General features: G+C 44.9%; 1 protein-coding gene across 1 annotated transcript in view; it reads left to right on the top strand.

Annotated features, from left to right (window-relative positions):
• LOC138785047 (vomeronasal type-2 receptor 26-like) overlaps positions 1-23,370 on the top strand; it is a 29,299-nt gene that overhangs the window by 4,744 nt on the left and 1,185 nt on the right. Inside the window, exons 6-12 of the mRNA XM_069960680.1 lie at positions 1,292-1,556; positions 7,036-7,245; positions 8,864-9,155; positions 9,467-10,288; positions 10,575-10,802; positions 11,416-11,539; positions 17,580-18,467. Coding sequence (XP_069816781.1) covers positions 1,292-1,556; positions 7,036-7,245; positions 8,864-9,155; positions 9,467-10,288; positions 10,575-10,802; positions 11,416-11,539; positions 17,580-18,467 — 2,829 coding nt within the window. The remainder of the gene's footprint in view (positions 1-1,291; positions 1,557-7,035; positions 7,246-8,863; positions 9,156-9,466; positions 10,289-10,574; positions 10,803-11,415; positions 11,540-17,579; positions 18,468-23,370) is intronic.

A 23,370-nucleotide genomic window follows, 5' to 3' on the forward strand; every position in this document is an offset into this window, starting at 1 on the left:
TGACATTAAGTCTGCTTTTCGACTTCTCCCTGCCCATCCAGAATGCTATCATTTATTGGATTTTTAAGGTTAATGGCGTGTTATACTACAATATGTGTCTTCCCATGGGTTGCGTCATATCGTGCCACTACTTCGAGTTGTTTAGTTCGTTCCACGAATGGGTGGTTCGTTATGAGACAGCTTCCAACGCAATTATACACTACAATACACTGTTCATAGCACCAGGTGGTACAGAAATTTGTCAGTTTTTGTTATCCACTTTTATTTTCTTTATGAACCGTTTTGGTGTCCCCCATGGCTAGTGAAAAAAAACTGAGGGCCCGTGTACTTGGCTGTCCTTCTTGGGAATAGAATTGGACACTGAAGCTGGGGTTTTGTTGCCTCCCCAAAGACAAGCTGGACAAGCTAACTGCCCTTATTAATGGTTTTTGCTCTGTTAAGAGAGTTACTCTTGGACAGCTTCAATCACTTCTTGTCTGCCTGCTTGTCTTTGTGTGCAGGATCATGACAATGGGTCTTGTTTACTCCAGGCGGCTTTCCTTTTATCCGTATTACTCATCCTTTGAGAGCTGATCTGGCGGTTTGGAGGACCTTTTTGGCCTTGTATAATGGTCTGACTTATTGGCCTTCTCATGAGGTCACTAATTTGGATATTTCTTTGTTCACTGACGCTTTTGGTTCCATTGGTTTTGGGGCTTTCCTGGGCACTGAATGCTGTGCTCAGCCCTGGCCTGCGGACTGGCTGGAACTGGGATTATGTCGTAACTAGAAATGAGCGAACCTCAAGCATGCTCGAGTCCATCCGAACCCAATCATTCGGCATTTGGTTAGCGTTATCTGCTGAAGTTGGATAAAGCCCTAAGGCTATGTAGAAAACATGGATATAGTCATTGGCTGTATCCATGTTTTCCAGACAACCTTAGAGCTTTATCCAACTTCAGCAGCCCCAGCTAATCAAATACCGAATGATTGGGTTCGGATGGACTCGAGCATGCTCGAGGTTCGCTCATCTCTAGTCGTAACCTTACACCGTTGGAATTATTCCCAATTGTTGTTTCTATTGAACTGTGATGTGGAGTCTTAGTCAATAGGAGAGTGTGCTTTTGGTGCGACAATTTAAGTGTAGTGCACTGTATAAATACAGTAAGCTGACGTCTTCCCTCTTCCAGTTCTGGCACTCCTCAGGCACCTAGTACTTTGGTGTCTGGAATATAACATTGGTTTCAGAGCTCAGCATATTCCAGGGGTAAGTAATACGGTTGCTGACGCACTTTCACGTTCTCATTGTCAGGAGTTCAGGAGGCTGTGTCCTCCGGAGGCGACAGAGCAAGGTCGAGAGTGCCCCCCCCCCTTAGTGACCCAAGGTTCATGAGTTTGGTCCAAGCTTCTGTTACTCCAGCCACCTGGGCTTGTCACGGTAAGGCCTGGTCAGTTTGGGCGTCTATGGTGGGGCCTAGGCCAGTCGAGTCTAATGATCATGACAGGTTAGCGGTTACCATTTCTTACATGTTATCCCTTCGTCAGCAGGGCTGCTCCATTGTGGTTGCGCAGCGAAGGTAAGCTGGGCTAAGCTTTCACTTTAAATTAAGGGGTTGGCCAGATGTTACATCCAACTTCATGATCAGACAAGAGCTGGCAGAAGGAGCACGTTAGGAAGGAATGCAGGCGCCCCATTTCTTATGCGTTGCTCCAAAAGATTATTGCTAGTTTGGGTTCTGTCTGCTCCTCCAGCTTTGAGGTTTCTTTGTTTTCGGCGGCCTTTTGCCTAGCCTTTTTTGGGGAATTGCAGGTTGGCGAATTAGTTTCTCTAGCTGCCACCCGCCCAGGGGGTTTGTTTCATGAGGATGTTATTTTTGCCAACAATTCTGTAAAGCTTAGAATTCATAAATCTAAAACAGAAATTTATGGTCGGGTTGAATGGGTGTCCATTTTGCCGGTGGCGGGTGTGGTTTGCCCGGTTGCTATTATTTCAAAATATTATGGGTTGCGCCCTGCTGGCCCTCAATTTCCGTTGCATGAAAAATTCTTCCTATCTCATTCGTTATCAGTTTCAATCGGTATTGAAGAAAGTTCTTGAGTTTGTTGGGGTTTCTCCGGCTGATTATGGCACCCATTCCTTAGGCATTGGTGCCGCGACAGAGGCGACTAGGGCAGATATGTCAGAAGCGGATGTTCAGAGGATTGGGAGATGGAGATCTGCTTGTTATGCCACTTACATAAGACCTGAGCTGCTAGATTAACCTGTTTTCCTCTTTAGGTCCTTGACGTCCCAATGTATCGCTAGTTGGGCACTCTTACATATTCTGGGCAGCCCAGAGGACAGAATATAGACCTGGGGGAAGGAGTCTCGGCTTCAATAATGCAGAGATGCATTGGAGGGGTATTAAAAGCCTGCACTGGACTGAGGTATTGACAGAAGTGATCGACATCAGCCGTACAGCGTCTCCCCCGGTGGTACTCGTTCTTCATGCTGGAGGGAACAATCTTTGTTTTCTTCGGCTTGCGGAGTTGCTGACTATGATCAGAACGGACATGGACCGTTTCTCTAGGTTTTTTGAAGAAATGATCCGCGTATGGTCTGAGGTTATTCCCCTGGTCACTTGACAAGGGTCCTGAGGTGCAGGGGCTGTTGAGAAGGCGAGACGTACAGTCAACGAGCGTACTTCACGCTTTGTACGATCTAGGGGGGGGGGTTGTGGTACATCACTGACAGCTTGAAGGGGACAACCATCGCCTCATGGGTCACGACGGGGTTCATTTAAACGAAATTGGGTTGGACATTTTTTGTCTGGTTCACAGGATGGTGTGGAGCAGGCCCTTTTCTTGTTGGGTGGAGGTAGGAGCACCGTGTAGGCTTACACGGGCTCCTCGTGGCGGTTGATGGATAATGGAGGAATGAAGTTGGCAGTGCCCGTCGGCATCAACAGCCGGCACACCCTTGTTGTTACACCTCCTGTGTGGTTATGTTTGTTCTCCTTATAATAAGGAAGTTATTTATACAAATAAAAAAGCTGTGGCCTACCTCTGCCCAACAATTAAGATCCTGGTTGCTGTGTCATTTATTATATGTGGATATATCTATGTGGGCTCCAGGTGGTGGTGGGTTGGTTTATGGCTATGGTGAATCTGTGAGGGAGCAGAAAAACATTAAAGCTGCAGGTATACACTATACAGTATATACAGCACAGAGTGAAGATACAGGAGCCAGTGCTGGCAACAAGACTGGAGCTCTGGGCTAAAAAGATGGCCGCACTACAGGTGAGCTGGGTGAACATTCCCTCACACACACAGACTCTCTCACACATGTGTATAGTGCAGCGTCATGGTTTTTGTTTTCTTAATTTTTATCTTTTAGGATGTTCTGTTTTATTACTTTCCTTTTCCAGCATGGAGGACTAAAAAGCAGATGGCAGTGTGACAGTGATAGAGCTGGAGTGCTGGACTCTCTGTTGCCCTCTGGCTGCTGGGTTGGACTCTCTGTCGCCCCCTGGCTCCCATGCTGGACGCCCTATTGACCCCTTGGCTGCTGTGCTGGACTCTCTGTCACCCCTTGGCTGCTGTGCTGGACTCTCTGTCACCCCTTGGCTGCTGTGCTGGACTCTCTGTCGCCCCCTGGCTGTTGTGCTAATCAGCACTCGTTTACAATATAGATTGGGCTTTCATCAGCCTGTGTAATAGGACCCTTAGCCTTGCTGACTAGTACTACCGTTCTTATGACCAGTATGCTTGATTTAGATGCTGAAGAATACTTGTCATTAGGAACCCCTTAAATAGGACTGGTATCCCCTGGGCAGCTCTCTTCGCCAATGTTTGAACCCATGTAGTCCACATCTTTATAGATTCACACTCTCTGATCCCTACTCTGCCTTGCTCTGAACTACACTGACTATCCCACCTCTCTAGGCATGGCATCCTCCACCCGGGTGGGAAGGGGATTGGTGGCAGAGCAGGGATCTCCTCCTTTCTACCTATCATATAGCGGTATAAAATACAATATATTACTAGAGATGAGCGCAATTCAAGTGTGCTGGAGTCCAATCATTCAGCACTTCAATACCAGTGGCTGAAGAAGCTGGATGCAGACTACGGGCTGCCTGGAAAACATGGATTCAGCCATAGGCCTACGGGTATATCAGTGTTTTCCAGTGCTCCTTAAGGCCACGTTCACATGGCGTAAGAGACCGTCCGTTCCATAACCTCGCTGGGTCACGGAACTGCTGGTGTCAGACAAGATCTTCACTTCTGCTGAATTTGGATGCGGGCGCATCCGTGGAGCCTGCATCCGAATTCCCCTCTGCACACAATGGAGCGTGCGGCCGTGTGCAAGCCCTTGGTGTCACCAGCAGTTACAATATTGATATTGATATTGACTTTACATCGACATTTGCAGATATAAAACACTACAACATAACCTCAGTCTTGTTAATCAATAATGTCCTTTAAACTCAGACAAAGTGCCAAGAACCCAGGTAGTGGGACACTGCTCCTCTATTATGGTGGGTGCAAACAGTATAGATCCTCCCCTATGGTTAGGAGATGGGGCCCAACTGCTGTGAAGCCCCGCCTAGGTGACACCGTCCATCAATGAAATGAAGCAAGACTAAGGGGGGGGGGGGGAGTGACAGTATCACTTAAATTTTACATTTCCCTGGTTGCTATGGGCAACAAGAACAGCTGTCATAAATTAGGTCCATAACCGAGATGTAAAAAATATTACTTTTTTTTTCATGCATTTATTTCTGAAAAAATATCCAAAACCTGGCCTCTCGGGTGGCGGCTTATCTCTCAGAGAACAAAAGGATCATGCCCGATCCTACTTCTTGGCCTGACATCAATGGCGAGTTAGGACCCCCAGTGTGAGATGGACAGCAGGTTTGGCCTACACATATATAATGTATATAGATGTATGAGATTATTCAGATATAACTGAACTCTACAACAATAACCAGAGGGAGCGGATATCGCCCATGATAATTTCTCCCCGCACGGCTTTGTTATGGCCTCTTAATTACTTATAATTTCTCTGTACGTTTGGTGACCGGGGACGGGAAGAGCTAATGATATCTGTAGGGTACAATTACCAGGAGGAGGGGGGTACATCCATCCATCTTATATATATACACTGTGTACTCTATGCAGGACATTGCTGCAGGACAGAATGAGGTAGGTCCGGGGGGATATCTCACCTGTCATAGATTATCTTCTATAAGTCAGTAGTGCTGATATAGCAGAGCTGCTTTTGTGCATAGAGCTAAGTCTGCTATCAATGTGAAGGACACATATTAGTGGTATACGAGAGATCTTCTATATCTTTATTCTGCATACATACTTAGTATTTCACCAAGGTGATACTAGTGTTGTACTAAGGTGGTACTGTGTTAGGGGGTATAGTCAGAGTGATACAGTACACTCAGCTATACTAGAGGTATACAGGGTGATATACGAGCTGCACTAGGCATACATCATAGTTGTAGTAAGGTCTTACTAGTGTTATGTTCAGTTTATATTCACTCTATAGTAGAGCTGTATTAGTGATATATACAGTGGCGGACATATCACTTGTGCAGCCTGTTCAGCTGCATAGGGGCCCAGGCCAACAGAGGGGCCCTACAGGTTCGGACTCTGAGTCTCAGCCTAGCGGGCCCCTCAACTGCCCTGAGCCCCGGTGCATAGGTGATATGTATAGTCCATCCACCCATGTACCAGACTCCTGATGATATGCCCTGCCACCCGTGGCCCGCCAGCTCCAAGATGCCAGCAGCCACAGCCTGCCCCACATACCACACTCGTCTATTGGATATGTGAGCTATGGCCAACGCTCCTGCCCTACCTCGGGACGCGCGCACCAGTGATGTCACCTGGTGGTCGTACATTGGCAATGGCGGCATTGACCATCCTGATGACCTGGAGGACCACTGGGGGTCAGATGGGATATTGTGTATGGAAATGGGGGTCAGCTAGGATGGGTAGTGTGTGTGGAGATGTGGGGCAGATGGGGTAGTGTGTATGGGGATGGAGGGCAGCCAGGATGGGTAGTGTGTGGGGAAGGGGGGCAGCCAGGAATGTGGTGGTATGGTTTGCTTATGGGGGGGGCAGGCAATTTTTTTGCACAAGGGCCCTATGCTGACTGTGTCCGTCCCTGGATATAAACATATATTTATTAGTGTTTCACTAGAGTGACATATTTCCTAAATAGTGCTAACATATTCTGCAGCGTTGTACAATATACAGAGTTTGCCATCTGTCCCCAGTGACGCTCATAATCTATTATCACTAGATGGGACAAATGTCATAAGAAACCAGTTGACCTCTTGCTTTCCTTTTTGGGTTGTAGAGGCAAACTACAGGGGTAAACTTCATATAAATGTTGTCCTTGTCAGACTGGAACCCAGTAAGGAGACAATGCAGACCAGTAAAGAGAGGAGAATAATTTCATAAATAAACTAATTTAACCCCAAATATCAAAATTGGAAAATTTTGAGATTTGTTTCGGCTAAAATGCTCCCAGTCGTGGAAACAATACCCAAAGATTGCTGTACATAATGATGATGATGATGATGGAGTACATAACCTCAGGCCTCGATTTTCGACTTTCAGTGGGTGGTCCAGCCACCATCAGCACATGGAGTACCCCTTTATGTGGCCCTTACTCACGGTCTATGAGTGACGGCAACCTGGTCTGAAACATTCTGATTTTCTATCTGTATATGAATTGCCTTTTTCATTTTGCCTACTGTATTTGCCAAAGTTTGCAAACTTTTAATGGATCCACAGTAAAAGTTGGCTCTTAACCGTATTCAAGTGTTGGCTATCTGCTATATTTGATCTCTTTAATATGAATATTCTGGCACTGATATTATGGAATAAACAGCCCATGACCCCCCCCCCCCCCCTCCCCCTCCCCAGTGTGGCTGTTTAGAAGCTGCAGCTCGTAGAAATTGTAGTTTCCCGACATCAGAAACGTCTCTAGTTGGAGACCACTGCGCTATCCTCTCTTATATTTGGGGATAAATGCTGTTCCATGCTCTTTTCCAGGTTATTTTCTCATCTGGGCAGAACACTATGGCACCTTCTAGTAATATTCCCCGCCACCTCATACTCAGAAGATAATCTGGCCTACAAGGACCTCAGTGGGATTCTGGTTAATGGAGATATCCTTGTAGGAGCCATAATTCCTCTTCATCTTGATATAATGGACCGCAATATAACCTTCAAGGAGAAGCCACCAGAAGATATCTGCATAATGTAAGGTTAAAGATGAAAATGCATTTACCTTCATGTCATATGTATGTTCCTACCAGGCACTTCTACTAAGAACATAATCCATAACCATGTTACCATGAATTATACAAAACTAACATAACCGGTGAATGCACTTCCACAATACCAGAGCCCTTGGGACGTTGGGCCATGGAGAACCGGCCTAACATGTTCTAGGTTTCTCAAGCCGAGGTTAGAGTAGACAGAGGGACCCACTATGACCATTGCTCACTATCAGAAATACGTCTGGATCTGGCCCTAGGGATCAGAGTTTTACATTTTTAGTCTCCAGTACAGTTCGCCTCTGGCTACACATGACCAGATTCCTTCTCGTAGCACCAGATACCATCTAGTCAGGAGATAGAGCATGGAGGCCATCCATTCAGGGACACTCTGTCCATTAGGGAGGGTGAAGTCTCTGCTGCCTACTAAAGGGAAGCTGCAATTCAGCCTCCAACCTATAGTCCTGCATACAGAGATGGAGAGTAATGAAGGACCTGAGTCACATGACCTGCAGGTCCTCAGACCTAGAGTGTGGAACGATATCGGCCTGACTGCAGAGAGAAAGAGGGATAGACTGGGAGATGTAAGTACTGTATCTATGTGTGTGTCAGAGAGTGTGTGTATCTACTGTATCTGTGTTTGTTGGCAGTCGCCAGGGACTGTTGAGGCAAGTATAGCAGTAGGAAAAATCCTGGCACTCACCAAGTTAGTGGAGCTGACGAAGGCTATGAGCTGAAACGCGTCTTTTTGTACCCTGTGATGTCTTTGCACTGAATAAATAAGCATTACTTAACTTGTTGAGTGCCGGGATTCTTCCTACTGCTATACTTGGGACCTTACCCTACCTCGAGCACCACTGTTACACAGAGTGCCATCTCCAACACCATACAGATGTTAAGGCAAGTAGGCAGGGTCAGCTGGTGGGACCAGATTAGGGTTCACTGTCTGTGTTTTGCCCACCCCTCCTCTATCGTACACAACTGTCCTGACATCTCTCAAATTTTTGAGCAAAACACAGGAGCGTCACTACCCCCAGAACGTCTACTTTGCTGGTACTGTTACATTCGGCAGATTTTATGCTCACAAACCTTTCATACTTACAATTTTCAATGGGGCGGAGAAGGTGGGGGGGTTGCATTTCAGTTTTTGCTTCAAGAAGCAGGAAAGCTAGAATTGGCCCGGCATCCAGTGTTTGCTTTCCCACTAAACCGGCAAGTATGGCTCTCCCTGTTGAGTCCTTAAACCCTTAGGCATGGCTCTCACTGTCGAGTCTATAAACCCTTAGGCATGGCTCTCCCTGTTGAGTCCTTAAACCCTTAGGCATGCCTCTTACTGTTGAGTCCCTAAACCCTTAGGCATGGCTCTCCCTGTTGAGTCCTTAAACCCTTAGGCATGGCTCTCACTGTCGAGTCCCTAAACCCTTAGGCATGGCTCTCACTGTCGAGTCCCTAAACCCTTAGGCATGGCTCTCACTGTCGAGTCTCTCTCGATCCAAAGCACTTTCGTCCAGGCCTATTTACCAAGGGCTCAATATTGTGATGCTGGTGGATAAATACAATATAGTGTAAATCTTATGAAGTCCATCGTTTGCCTATTTCAGATTTCGCTTAGAACACTACCAGTATTTCCAGGCCATGAGATTTGCCATTGATGAAATTAATAGAAGCCCGGAACTTCTCCCAAATATCAGCCTGGGCTTCTATCATATTGACTCCTGTGCTGTACTGACTAAGGAGATGAAGGGGACTTTGTGGATGCTGACAGGACTTGATCCGGGTATACCCAATTACTGTTGCCGTGAAAGTCCACCCCTGGCGGCCATCATTGGGCACTCAACATCCAGTTTTTCCATTCAAATGGCTTTTATGTTAGGACTGTACAGATATCCACAGGTAATGTGATAAAAAGCAATGAAGTCAAAAGACATTGATCAAAATGCTTTGTAGGATCTGGCAATACGAATCATTATATGTGTCCAGTTATATGTATCAGCAATCACTAATATAAGTGAATAGGCGATTACTGACAGGTGCCAGGGAGCCCCTCCCCTTGTGTAATGTACCGCCCTATTTGGGGGGTGACACATCTGTCCATGTTTGTGTTTTTCTCTTTGTATTGTATTTTTGTTTAGTATTATCTTTAACACATGGATCATGATCTAACAAGTCTGTATTAAAATCTGCCTCCTCTGTCTCTCGTGCAGGTCAGCTTTTTCTCAACCAGTCCTCTACTGAGTGACAAGACAAAATTTCCTTCCTTCTTCAGGACTGTCCCAAGTGATCATTTCCAGTGTTTAGGACTAGCTGAAATGGTGAAACATTTTGGATGGACTTGGGTCGGGCTCGTTGGTCGTGATAATGACTCTGGCCGAGAGGGCGTTATGGTCATGGAAAGAGATGTTACAAGGTCTGGAGCCTGTGTGGCCTTCAAACAATACATACCAAGTGATTTTACCTATATTAAACAAATTGTCAAAGTGATAAAGAGATCAACAGCTAAAGTGGTAGTGATCTTCTGTACAGACATCGTAACCATCCCTGTTCTTGAAGAAATGTTAGCACAAGATGTCTCAGGAAAACTCCTTGTTGCCACTGAAGCTTGGTCCATATCGAATGTACTCTCAGTAGATAAATATTCTTCCTTACTTTCCGGTACCATTGGATTTGCTTATCACAGCTATAATATAAAGGGGTTTCAAGAATATCTTAACAGTATCACCCCTTACAATGTTCCTGGGGTCAAATGGGCCAAGAAATTCTGGGAAGAGGCATTTGGATGTTCCTTTTCCATAGAAAATAACCCCAGTGGTCCTAATAATGAGTCTAGGCTATGTACAGGGTATGAGGACCTATCAAGCATCCACAATCTCTATAATGATGCTTCAACTTTAAGAACTTCCTATAACGTTTATTCTGCTGTACACGTGATAGCAAAAGCTCTTGATCACCTCATGCGATACAATCAATGGAATGGGCCATTTTCAAATAGGAAATACTCTGATCTGAAGATGTTTAAACCATGGCAGGTAAGTAGCTAAATATTACAAGATTTACAACCAAATTAGTTAAACCTAACTTTATGTGCCATGACATTTACCTGGCATTTATAATTTATTACTTTTTAATCCATATTTTACCCAGCAAACCCCTTTAACCAACCATCAACCCTCTTCTATCTAATGTGTAGGCTTTTTTAACTCTCAAAAACACATTAAGCCACCATTTATTTTATCTAATAAATATGGACACTCACCATTCCCAAAGGTCTGAGCACACAACATTGTCCATTGTTTTTCCCTCTTATTGTCCCAGCTTATGCATTACTTAAAAAATGTACAAGTGCCCTCGCTTAGCAAGAGAGAACTGTTCTTCAATAAAGATGGGGATCCACCAGCGATGTACGACATTGTCAACTGGCAGAGACGTCCCGATGGTTCAATGACCCAAGTGAAAGTTGGAAGTTACGACTCTGCGGCTGACTCTAACGATACTTTTACCATCAACTCAAGTTTAGTCTGGTGGCCACATGGAAGCCATGAGGTAACATAAAAAAGAGCTTCTAAAATATTCACAGAAGATGATTCATGGTGGTCAGAAGAGGTTCTGAATTAGAAATGCTCATGTGATATTGATTTTCACTGGCTTTAAACATAGAAATAGCTGGCAGCAGATTGACAGCCATAATCAGCCAACATAAACGAGCATCCTTAGCTTGGCCAACCATGAATGTTTCTTTCAAATAGAAGAGAGAAATTCAAGTGTGGTCCTTATTTTCCCTAATGTAGGTAATCAGCAGGTCCCCATACTCATTAGATCCTTGGAAAATGTCCCTAACAGTGGCAGGTACAACATTGTTGACTGGTACAGACATCTCAATGGTTCATCGAGTAAAAAGTTGGAAGACAAGGATATCATTATAGATTAACTCAAGTTTAGTGTGGTTACAGCTAAACATCATGAAATAAACTGAAATAGCTCAAAAAGTCTACCATAAATAGGAGTCATGATGGTTAAAATAAGATGTCTGGTTTAGAAAACCAGTTTTTGTATCATGTATACTGTATGTTTATAAGGCCACAAATACTATAGCATGGCATGGATGGGAAGCTTAGAACTTCACAGTGATATATTTCATATTTTCATACCCATCTAGGTTCCTATTTCCGTCTGTAGCGAGAGCTGCCCTGCTGGATTCAGAAAGGCTTCTCGAGAGGGTAAACCTCTTTGTTGCTTTGAATGTGTCCGTTGCCCCCAAGGAGAGATCTCCAACCAAACAGGTGAGAAGTGTATTTAATCATGAAGACAATCCCTCGCTATATGCCTCATGGCAGCGTGTCCCCCACAAGAATATAGGGTGGGGAAATACCTTGTTTGATCAAGGTTCTGACCAGTGGTGGACATATCGCATGTGCAGCCAGTTCAGCTGCACAGGGGCCCAAGAGGGAGAGGGGCCCGTCCGCTTAGACAGCCATGGTGTCAGGCAGCTAGTGAGGATTTGCCCGCATAGGGCAGATTCTTGGGTTCCTGAGGGGCAGCATGATCCTGCCCTGTTATTTTAGCTAAGTGTGACTTAGCTAAAACAACAGCAACTGCCTAACAGCAGCAGGAGCCCAGCATGCACCAGGAAGTCAGGGCACAACACCTCCTCCCCCACGCACACTCCCCGGCAGGCTACATAATGAAACAGTGAAAGACAATCACTAACTTTGTCTCTGTAGAGGTCTGTCACTCACTGTCTTTCTGTACCACTTGCATCTGGTCTCCTGCAGGCACAGCACCAGGCCCCTCTGCCCCCTAAGACACCCTCTTCCTCCTCAGGCCCCCTCTTCCGCCTCAGGCCCCCTCTTCTGCCTCAGGCTCCCTCTGCCCCCTCAGGCACCCTCTGCCTCCTCAGGCCCCCTCTTCCACCTCAAGCCCCCTCTGCCCCCTCAGGCCCCCTCTGCCTCCTCAGGCCCCCTCTGCCTCCTCAGCCCCCCCCTCTTCCGCATCAGGCCCCCTCTTCTGACTCAGGCCCACTCTTCCGCCTCAGGCCCCCTCTACCCAGCTCATCGACCAGCAGCCCTGTCCCTGTGCAGCACCTAGCTGCAGGGACAGTATGGTGGCAGAGGTCTGACTGGGGGCAGCTGTCTGACCTGACAGGAGGATAAAACAAGACAAATTTGTCCCTAGGCTTCCTAAAGCTGCTCCTTGTTGGTGTCGGAGCAGAGAGAAGGGGGAGGGAGGCACAGCAGTGCAGAGCTATGTTCTAGAGCAGCGTTATGGCTGGAAGCTGTGTGTGCCCTGTCCCCTGCCATACAGCCTCATCTCCTGACCCCTTCACTGCTGGCCTGTAACATCTATCAGAGAGACAGACACAGGAGGTTAGTGTATATCTAGTGTAAATGTGTGGTGTGTGTCTATATATACAGTGGTTTGCAATAAATAAGAATATCAACAAAAAGTTGGGTTTTTTTTTTCTAGTAACTCAATTCAAAAAGTGACCTCATATATTCTATAGAGTCATTACTAGAGATGAGCAAACTTTTCAAAAGTTCGTTCCGACTAGACTTCCAGATTTTTAAAAAAAGTTTGGCTTGACCGAATTTTGGATTTCTTTGGATTTCATAGTTTAAAGCATCTATATGAAACGGGTGTAGTGTATTTGGTTGAATTTAGGGCTCAGTAACATCGTTATCTTTTCAATATCTCAAAGTCAAGCAGTAGTCATTGGAGGCCAGTGGAGGTCCAGCAATAGTCATTTGAGGCCAGTATGTGATATGTGCCCACGTATGTGATAGACAGTATCACAAGGGTCCAACTATAGGACAAGTCTATCTGTATAGCACTTTTTTTTAGAGTTTTATGCTACACACATGCACCAGGTATATTTGTCTCTCAGGATAACACGTCGCCCTCTCTATATTTCTCTCCCAATCACTATATCTTTCTCCTCTCCGCTTTCATAATCTTTTGGTCTTTGCTTTTCTACAATATCTTCTCAGTAGCCAGTACAGCAGCACCAGCAGCGTTTTCTCACTGACGAGCTCTGTGTACTGCTAACAGTCTCCTTCCTCTCTCTCTCTCTCTCTCCTCTCTCTCTGCAGACTGTGTGGTGCGGTCATGTTACCACTCCTCTTAAAGCAATACCGACGTCACACAGGGGGTGGGCTAGTGCAAGATCCCTGCTGATTGGATGTGTTCCGGGCATCATGTGAAAGCGCTTTTCCCGCCTGGAACACTTCCTGCTTTCTAAAATGGCGGCTGCCATTTAAGAAAGCAAGAAAAAAAAAATCGGAGCGGACTTCCAAAAATCCGAATCCGATCGGACTCGGACTTTTGGAAAAATCCGAACCGGATCCCATACCGGCCGAACCGGTTCGCTCATCTCTAGTCATTACATACAGAGTGAACTTTTTAAAGCTTTTATTTCTGTTAAAGTTGATAATTATGGATTACAGCCAAGAAAAACCCAAAAGTTAGTATTTCAGAAAATTAGAATAATTAACCCAAAACACCTGCAGTGGCTTCCAAAGTGTTATAAAAGGTCCCTTAGTCTGGTTCAGTATGCAACACAATCATGGGGAAGACTGCTGACCTGACAGATGTCCAAAAGGCATTCACACACTCCACAAGGAGGGTAAGCCACAAAAGTTCATTGCTAAAGAAGCTGGCTGTTCTCAGAGTGCTGTATCAAAGCATATTAATGGAAGGTTGCATGAAACAAAAAAGTGTGCTAGAAAAAGGTGCACAAGCAACCGGGAGAACCGTAGTCTTAACAGGATTGTAATTAAAATGCCATTCAAAAATTTGGGAGAGATTCACAAAGAGTGGACTGCTGGACTGGACTGGAGTCAGTGCTTCAAAAGCCACCACATCCAGACGTCTGTAGGACATGGGCTACAAGTGTTACATTCCATGTGTCACTCCTGACCAATAAACAAGTCCAGAAGCGTCTTATCTGGGCCAAGGAAATGAAGAACTGGACTGTTGATCAGTGGTCCAAGGGGCTCATTTCAGATTAAAGTAAATTTTGCATTTTGTGCTAAAATAATAAATTAGTCCTCAAAGCCAAATAACAGCCCTACTTCTAACCAATTATTGATCAATTTAATGAATAAAAATAACGATGTTAAAATTATTAAAAGTATGAAACATTAATCTTGCTTAATTGGAACACAGAAAATAAATAAATACATGGGTTATGAGGATATATTTAAGTTCGTAGAGCATAAAATATGTAGAGATGTGGTGGTTGGAAAAAAATGAAGAAAAATAAAATATAGGATAAATATTAAAAAATAGTCATTAAATTGATAACAAACTTTGCAATAAACGGTGCCGTCAGGTAATAGCCAAAAAATGCAGAATGGTAATTGCTTTTATTGCATGGGAGCCACTGTTTCCAATGTGGAGTTTTATTGCAATATATCTTGGACTTATAGTCCTTCTGGAAATGCAATTATTCTTGGACTTATAGTCCTTCTGCCTCTGTAGTTTGTTTTGGACTTCCGGATATATAAACAGTTTTGAACCTGTAGTCCTTAGGGTTTTTCAGTGCGTGATTCACTTCAATTGGGTGAACTCATCATAAGTGTCTCTTATTAGATATAGAGTAAATATTTGCAGATTATGATAGCAGCGATCAATTGCAATATTATGGCGTCTGTGACGCCTCTCACCCGTCCCGAGGTAGCTAATAGTGTGGCTTTCTCCTCTCCTCCGCTCTTTCACAGCGGCTGATCGATGCTGATAGTTCTATGTTGGAAAGGTCCTGCGGCGCGTCCTTGTGGTTCAGAAGATACCATCGCGCGCAGTGTCACAGCCTCGGTCTGGTCTCAGATGGTTCTATCCGGAATAGGCAGATGTGGGTACTATTGGTATTACGAGTGGCCACATGCAAAGCAGTGACGTATCGCATTCGGGGGGCCCCCCGGCGGAACAGAAAATGGTGTGGAGATGATACAAAAATGATATTGGAAAAATGTGAAAACAATGGTGAAAAAATAAAAAATAAAGACAGTCTGTATCACGGTAGTTAACTCTGTATGGTATTAACCCGTGAGTGTTGATTGCCAAACGCGTTCACACTGAACACTACTACACAGCCACTGAGGAAGGGGTTAATATGTTAAAACCTTGAAACGCGTTTGACAATCAACATTCACGGGTTAATACCATACAGATACAGACTGTCTTTATTTTTTATTTTTTCACCATTGTTTTCACATTTTTCCAATATCATTTTTGTATCATCTCCACACCATTTTCTGTTCCGCCGGGGGGGGCCCCCCGAATGCGATACATCACTGCTTTGCATGCGGCCACTCGTAATACCAATAGTACCCACATCTGCCTATTCCGGATAGAACCATCTGAGACCAGACCGAGGCTTTGACACTGCGCGCGATGGTATCTTCTGAACCACGAGGACGCGCCGCAGGACCTTTCCAACATAGAACTATCAGCATCGATCAGCCGCTGTGAACGAGCGGAGGAGAAAGCCACACTACCAGCTACCTCAGGACGGGTGAGAGGCGTCACAGACGCCATAATATTGCAATTGATCGCTGCTATCATAATCTGCAAATATTTACTCTATATCTAATAAGAGACACTTATGATGAGTTCACCCAATTGAAGTGAATCACGCACTGAAAAACCCTAAGGACTACAGGTTCAAAACTGTTTATATATCCGGAAGGACTACAAGTCCAAAACAAACTACAGAGGCAGAAGGACTATAAGTCCAAGAATAACTGCATTTCCAGAAGGACTATAAGTCCAAGATATATTGCAATAAAACTCCACATTGGAAACAGTGGCTCCCATGCGATAAAAGCAATTACCATTCTGCATTTTTTGGCTATTACCTGGCGGCACCGTTTATTGCAAAGTTTGTTATCAATTTAATGACTATTTTTTAATATTTATCCTATATTTTATTTTTCTTCATTTTTTTCCAACCACCACATCTCTACATATTTTATGCTCTACGAACTTAAATATATCCTCATAACCAATGTATTTATTTATTTTCTATGTTCCAATTAAGCAAGATTAATGTTTCATCGTTATTTTTATTCATTAAATTGATCAATAATTGGTTAGAAGTAGGGCTGTTATTCGGCTTTGAGGACTAATTTATCATTTTAGCACGAAACCCTCTCATCTGCCATTCTCTAGGTTAGGGCAGAGTTTAGTTCAACCTCGCCCATAGCAGCCTCTGTTTTGTGAGCTGCACCTAATCCTTGTATCAAATTTTGCATTTGATTTGGAAATCTCGGTCTCAGAGTCTGGAGGAAGAGTGGAGAGGCTGTACACAATCCAAGCTGCTTGAGGTCTAGTGTGAAGTTTCCACAATCAGTGATGGTTTGGGGAGCCATGTCATCTGCTGGTGGAGCTTCACTGGGTTTCATCAACACCAAAGTCACCGCTGCCGTCTACCAGGACATCTTAGAGCTCTTCATGCTTCTCTGTGCTGAAAAGATTTTTGGAGATGGAATTTTCAACTTTCAGCAGGATTTGGCACCTTTCCACACGGCCAAAAGTACCAATCCCTGGTTTACTAACTACAGCATCACTGGGCTTGAGTGGCCAGCAAACCCGCCAGACCTTAACCCCATAGAGAATTTATGGGGTATTGTCAAGAAGAAGATGAAAGACACCAGAGCCAACAATGCAGACGAGCTGAAGGCCGCTATCAAAGCAACCTGGGCTTCGCTAACCTCTCTGCAGTGCCGTCAGCTGATCGCCTCCATGCCACGCCGCATCAATGCTATCATTCATGCAAAAGATTCCCCGACCAAGTATTGGGGGCACTTACTGTACAGACTTTTTATTTGGTCGACATTTCTGTGTTAAAAACATTTTTTTCAGTTGGTTTTATATAATATTCTAATTTTCTGAAATCCTGACTTTTGGGGTTTTGATGGCTGTAATCTATAATCATTAACTTTAACAGAAATAAACGCTTGAAAGTTCACTCTGTATGTAATGATTCTATAGAATATATGAGGTCACTTCTTGAATTGAATTACTGAAAAAAAATTACTTTTTGTTGATGTTCTAATTTATTGCAAACCACTGTATGTATATACATATATATATATATACCAATTCTCCTGGGTGGGGGAAGAATGTGGTGGCATGGTTTGCTAATGGGGGGGCCCAGGCAACTTTTTGCACAGGAGCCCAATGCAGTCTGTGTCCGCACCTCGTTCTGACAAAAAAATCTGATTACCCAGGCTGCTAGAAGCCATCTCCCACATGAAAGGAATTATGTGTATTGAGAAACCCCTGATAATATATTTGTTCAGCACTTTTGGCTTCGTCTTTCAGATTCCATAGATTGTTCTAAGTGTCCATGGGATATGGTGCCAAACAACCAGAAGGACAGATGTCTTGCAAAACCTATTGAGTATCTTTCCTATTATGAACCGCTAGGATTCATCTTGGTGACCACCAGTGTTTCTTCTTCTATGGTTCCGATTTCTATCTTGAGACTTTTCCTTCTTTACAAGAACACTCCGATGGTCAGAGCGAATAACTACTCCCTCAGTTGTATCTTGTTGGTGTCGTTGTCATTCTGCTTCCTGAGCTCTTTGGCCTTCATTGGTTACCCCGAGAAAGAGAAGTGTCTTCTACGCCAGGCCGCATTTGGCATGGTGTTTGCCCTTTGCGTCTCCTGTATCTTGGCTAAAACCATCATGGTAGTCTTTGCATTCATGGCCACCAAACCTGGAAGTAGTCTTAAAAGATGGACAAGTGCTCGTGTGTCCTACATGATCATCGTCTTCTGTTCACTCCTTCAGTTTGTCTTGTGCGTGAGCTGGATCTTAGCTTCTCCTCCATTTACTCATATGAACATTGACAGTAAACCTGGAATTCTTGTCATTGAATGTAATGAGAACTCACCCATTGCCTTCTGGATTATGTTGGGGTATCTTGGTCTCTTGGCCTCCATCAGTTTCATTGTGGCTTTTTATGCCAGGAGACTTCCAGATAGCTTCAATGAGGCAAAGTTCATCACATTTAGCATGCTGGCCTTTCTCAGTGTTTGGTTGTCCTATATCCCAGCATCCCTCAGCTCACAGGGAAAGTATACAGTAGCCATGGAGATCTTTGCAATCCAGGCATCAAGTTGGGCTCTTGTGATCTGCATGTTCTTGCCAAAATGTTTTATCATATTGTTCCGACCACATATGAACACCAAAGAACATCTCTTAGGTAGAGAGAGAGGTCAGAAATAGGCTCAAGCTCAGGAATAAGTGGTGGAGAGGAGGCCCATCTGGCAATTCCATCGGGATCATTTCATCTATCTGTATCATATCTCAACCTAATCCAATCCAGAACAGATGAGACGGCAGCCCCCCGAATTAAGTTCTTTACTCTCTTATTTGAATATGCACACCACCAGTCTATCCAAACTCTGCTGGGACTGCCCAATATTGGTAAAAAAAAAAAAAAACGTTCTCATGATTGGTGGTGATCTCATTGGTTTGACCACACTGATCAGACACTTGCCATTATGTTGCCATGGACTGATGTAGAATTATTTTTTGTATTAAAAAAAAAAAACAGTAGTATTTTCCTACTCCTTTAAATTCCCTTTAAATCCACATCAGTAAATATAATGTTATGGTATCACAGAAATAAAACTTACAATAAATACACTGATGATTGAAATCTATTATACTTGAAAAACTTATAATAAATAGTGATGAGCGAACTCGTTACTCGGACGAGCATCTTGCGATACTCAAGAAAATCTCATCATCCGTTTCCTGTAAGTTTGGGCGCTATTTCTCAGCCAATAAACATGCAGGAGACTCTTTGGTACATACTGCGATCACGTGGGACCCATACATGTCGATAGCAGCGATTGGTTGGCCAGATCAGATGACCCTGCCATATAAAACTCGCCGCCGGCTGTGCTCGCTTCAGACGCATGCTGTGAGAGATCAGGGACAGAGCTGCTGCTGGTCAGGGAGAGTGTCAGTGTAGGATATAGCGTTCCAGTAGGCAGGGTATATACTAGCAATATAAACAAACAGACCTTTTCAGGGTTTCAAAGCGTTTTTTATAGTGTTATTACAGACTGCTGGCTGGGACTTGCTGTGCTGCTATCATGATTTCACCAGCACACTGTGCTGACCGGCTGCTGGCAGAAAGGGGACATTAGGAGTTGCACACAGACCCCTAAGAAGTGCTCAGTGTACTCTTTTTTGATTTTGGGGATGGTGGTGCTGCTATATTACACTGTATTGCTGAGATTTCTACTACATCCTGCATAGAACTTCACTGCTGATTGGAAGGGGGTGTCAGAGTGTGTATAGTTCCGGCCAATACCAGATTGTACCGTCCAGCCCCCCCTAAACTAGTGGGCACTACACTGTATTGCTGAGATTTCTACTACATCCTGCATACAACTTCACTGCTCATTGTAAGGGGGTATCACAGAGTGTGTCTAGTTCCGGCCATCAGATTGTACCATACAGCCCCACCAAACCAGTGGGTACTCCAAGTAATTTTCCTGATTTCTGTATTTCATACGCAAGGCCTATCTAAGTTCCATACTGTGCAGTGTCCAAAAATGGTGAACCCCAGGGGTAAGGGTCGAGGGCGTGGGGTTCCAAGTGATGTGGTTGCTGGAGGCCGTGTTTCAGGGTGACACAGCAGCACCTGTTGAGGAGGGAGCAATGGCACACCGCAGACGTCCACTCCCTAGCTTCTCAAGGTAGACCGATATTGAAACCGCAGCAGTGTGAACAGGTGATCACGTGGATAGCGGATAATGTATCCACCACCACCCAGTCCTCCACGCAGTCCACCTACGCTACCCAAGGGAGTGGAACCCTTGCTCCATTAGCTCAGCCTCCTTCCCCACAGCCTGGTCCCTCCAGGAAAAGAAGGGATTCAGATCCACCACCACCACCATGCTCCCAGGAACTGTTTTCTGGACGCTTCCCTGAGTAGGAGCAACCGGAGCAGTCGATCTGTCCTGATGCCCAAACTGTGCAGCTCACGCAGTCAGTGGGTGATGAGAGTGGGGACTTGCAAGCGGGGTTGAAAGAGGTGTCTGATGATGACGATGAGACCCGGTTGTCAGACAGTGAGGTTGTTGTCATGTAACTCAAAGTGAGGAGGAGAGTGAGGAAATGGAGTTGACAAAAATGACGTTTAGGATACACACCGCCACAGTTAATAGTTTGTTAATGCTGTTTGTGCCTTAAAGGGGAGGGTACCTATCACTTCATGGAACGACTGACGTGACTATAACTTTCATATTGACATGTCAGCCTCCTTACCCCCAACAGTTGCCAAAATAGGGCAGAGGTGGTCAGGTCGTCACCTTTTTGTTTCTGTTTGTCTATCCGGGAAGTGATGATCAGGAAGGAACAGATGCCAAACTCTGCTGAGGGCCCTCTGCCCCTTCCTTTATGCAAGTAGGGTTAGGGTCAGCACTTGGACCCTAACAAGTTTGGTGACATGTCAGAAATTCTGAAATGATGGTTACCCTTCCGTTTAATTTGTTGGGATATATACATATTGTAAGTTTGCACAGTATGAGAGAGAAATCTATCTAGCTGTGCTCATGCTTGTTTGTTAGCACTTAAACCAGTTAGCACTTCGAATTGTCACATTAGTCAACTAGGGAATGGGATGTCACTATTGTTGGGTGACTGTTTTAAGTTCATAGTTCACATTGTAAAAGTTTAAAGTTCTGCACTTATCTAACTTTTCATTGGTTGTTGTTGTTTGAGTGCACAGTTTGGGGGAGATTTATCAAAGGGTGTAAAATTTAGACTTGTGCAAACTACCCACAGCAACCAATCACAGCTCAGCTTTAGGCAGTGCTGAAAGGAAAGCTAAGCTGTGATTGGTTGCTGTGGGTAGTTTGCACCAGTCTAAATTTTACACCCTTTGATAAATCTCCCCCATTGTGTTCACTTATACCACTTTGATAGTTTAGAAGGATGTGTGCTTCCCCCCCCAAACATTTGCACTATGATGTACCACACCACCCCTTACTAAGACACCATGTATAGATATATTGTACTTTTTTCTTAATTTAATTTTTTATAAATTTTTCTTAATGGTTCTCTGTGTGCTCAATGCCATGCTGTGTCTGGTCTAATTTTTGGGAGGCTCACTTGCTTCCTCACTCACTTTTAATGGTTCTCTGTGTGCTCAATGCCATGCTGTGTCTGGTATAATTTTTTGTAAGGCTCACTTGCTTCCTCACTCACTTTTAATGGTTCTGTGTGCTCAATGCCATGTTGTGTCTGGTATAATTTTTGGAAGGCTCACTGGCTACCGCTTCTACCTTGTTCATTCTGGCCTCATCGCCATGCTGTGTCAGGTGGAATTTTTGGGTGGTTCATGATATGCTACCTCTGTTTTAATGGTTCCCTGTTTTCTCACTGCCATGCTGTGTCAGGCTCAGTTTTTGGGTGGTCCATATGCCTACCTCTGGCTAATGCACAGAATTAGGCATAATGGTGCCATTAGGCAGCCTCAGAGGCATGCATACATGCTGCCCCTGCTTTTTCCTGTCCATTTCCTTTGTGTTTCCATCAATTTCGGAGGTTGACAGGTTTTCACACAACCTTCCCTCTACCGAACTTGGGTCCCCTCAAAAAAATGCTCAAGTCTCTAATTGACTTCAGCCATAGTTGGGATGTGCAGCCGTTCCACTCTCTCCAGTTCGTGCTTCAATGGGGTTCGTTACTCGAGCACTCGAGTATCGGGAGATATTCATTTTGAGTAACGAGCACCCAAGCATTTTAGTAATCGCTCATCACTAATAACAAAGCACAAATAGTTTAAGCCATTCACAATGCAATACACAAGCATATCCCAGCCCGCGGCATGTCATGGGACGCACGTCTCACCTACCTGGGTAGCGTTTCGTAGGAATCATATTTAATTTCATGTAATTTAAATACATATATACATTGTCTATAGTCAAATTAAAAAACTTGTGATAGTAGATACAATGTGGGGTTTGTTACATTAGAGCAAGGGTCCCCAAACTACGACTTGCGGGCCACATGCGGCCCCCCAAGGCCATTTATCCCGCCCCCGCCGCACTTTTGGAAGGGACAACTCTTTTATTGGTGGTTAGTGAGAGGACCGCTCTCACTGACCACCAATAAAAGAGCTACCCCTTTCCCTGTCCCGCATCCGCCACACCCGTCTTCAACCCTGGGTGTGCCTGGCCCCCCGCACTCTTGGAATCCCTCTAGTCAGTCGCCGGAGGGATCCCCCCAGCAGGTGCAGCAACGTCATCACTGCCTCTGCCAGAGGATCCCTCAGAGATAATTTCCAGGTTACATCCAGGGTGGGGGGTTGGTGGTCCGTGCGGCGTCGAAGAGGCAGGCGGCAAGGCCGACATTTCATGCAGCTCCGGGGTCTGCGATCTGTTGCACCGCCCTCCGGGGGGGGGGGGGGGATGTGCAACGGACCGCAGATCCCGGAGCTGTGTGAGATGTCGGCCCTGCCGCCTGCCTTCTCGGCGCCGCACAGACCACCAACCCCCTCCCCCGCCCCGGATGTAACCTGGAAATGATCTCTGAGGGATCCTCCAACAGCGGCAGTGATGATGTTGCTGCCCCTGCTGGTGGATCCCTCCAGCGACTGACCGGCTGAAGAGGAGAGAAGAGGCTAGAAGAGATGAAGACAGTATTAGGTGAGTATAATTATAGTACTTGAAAAAACACTATATTTTAATCCGTATTCTTCTTCCGTTTCTTCTTCTCCCAACCATTCTTCTTCCAGCCATTCTTCTGCGCGTAATATAGCCCGAACTGCTTTGCGCACAGACTCAGTTCCAAGTTTGTTTCAGAGCCATTGGCGGTGTGAGGTGTGCTATCTATTTTTCGTTTCGATCAGATTTGTCCTTTTTAAGAAATTTACATTTAAAGACCCCTAATTTCCCATAGAAAATAATGGCCCATTGGAAATAATGGCCACACTCTAACCGGTAACAGCCAATCACAGCACATATGCAATGGCTAACATATAGCAGCCAATAGGAACTCTAAGGTCTTGTCAGGCAATGTCTCACAACATTCACACAGTCACATGTCCACTATTGGCCAATAGAAGATGTAATATATGGAAAGTC

Source organism: Dendropsophus ebraccatus, chromosome 1 (genome assembly GCF_027789765.1).
Source record: "Dendropsophus ebraccatus isolate aDenEbr1 chromosome 1, aDenEbr1.pat, whole genome shotgun sequence".
Taxonomy (NCBI): Eukaryota; Metazoa; Chordata; class Amphibia; order Anura; family Hylidae; genus Dendropsophus; species Dendropsophus ebraccatus.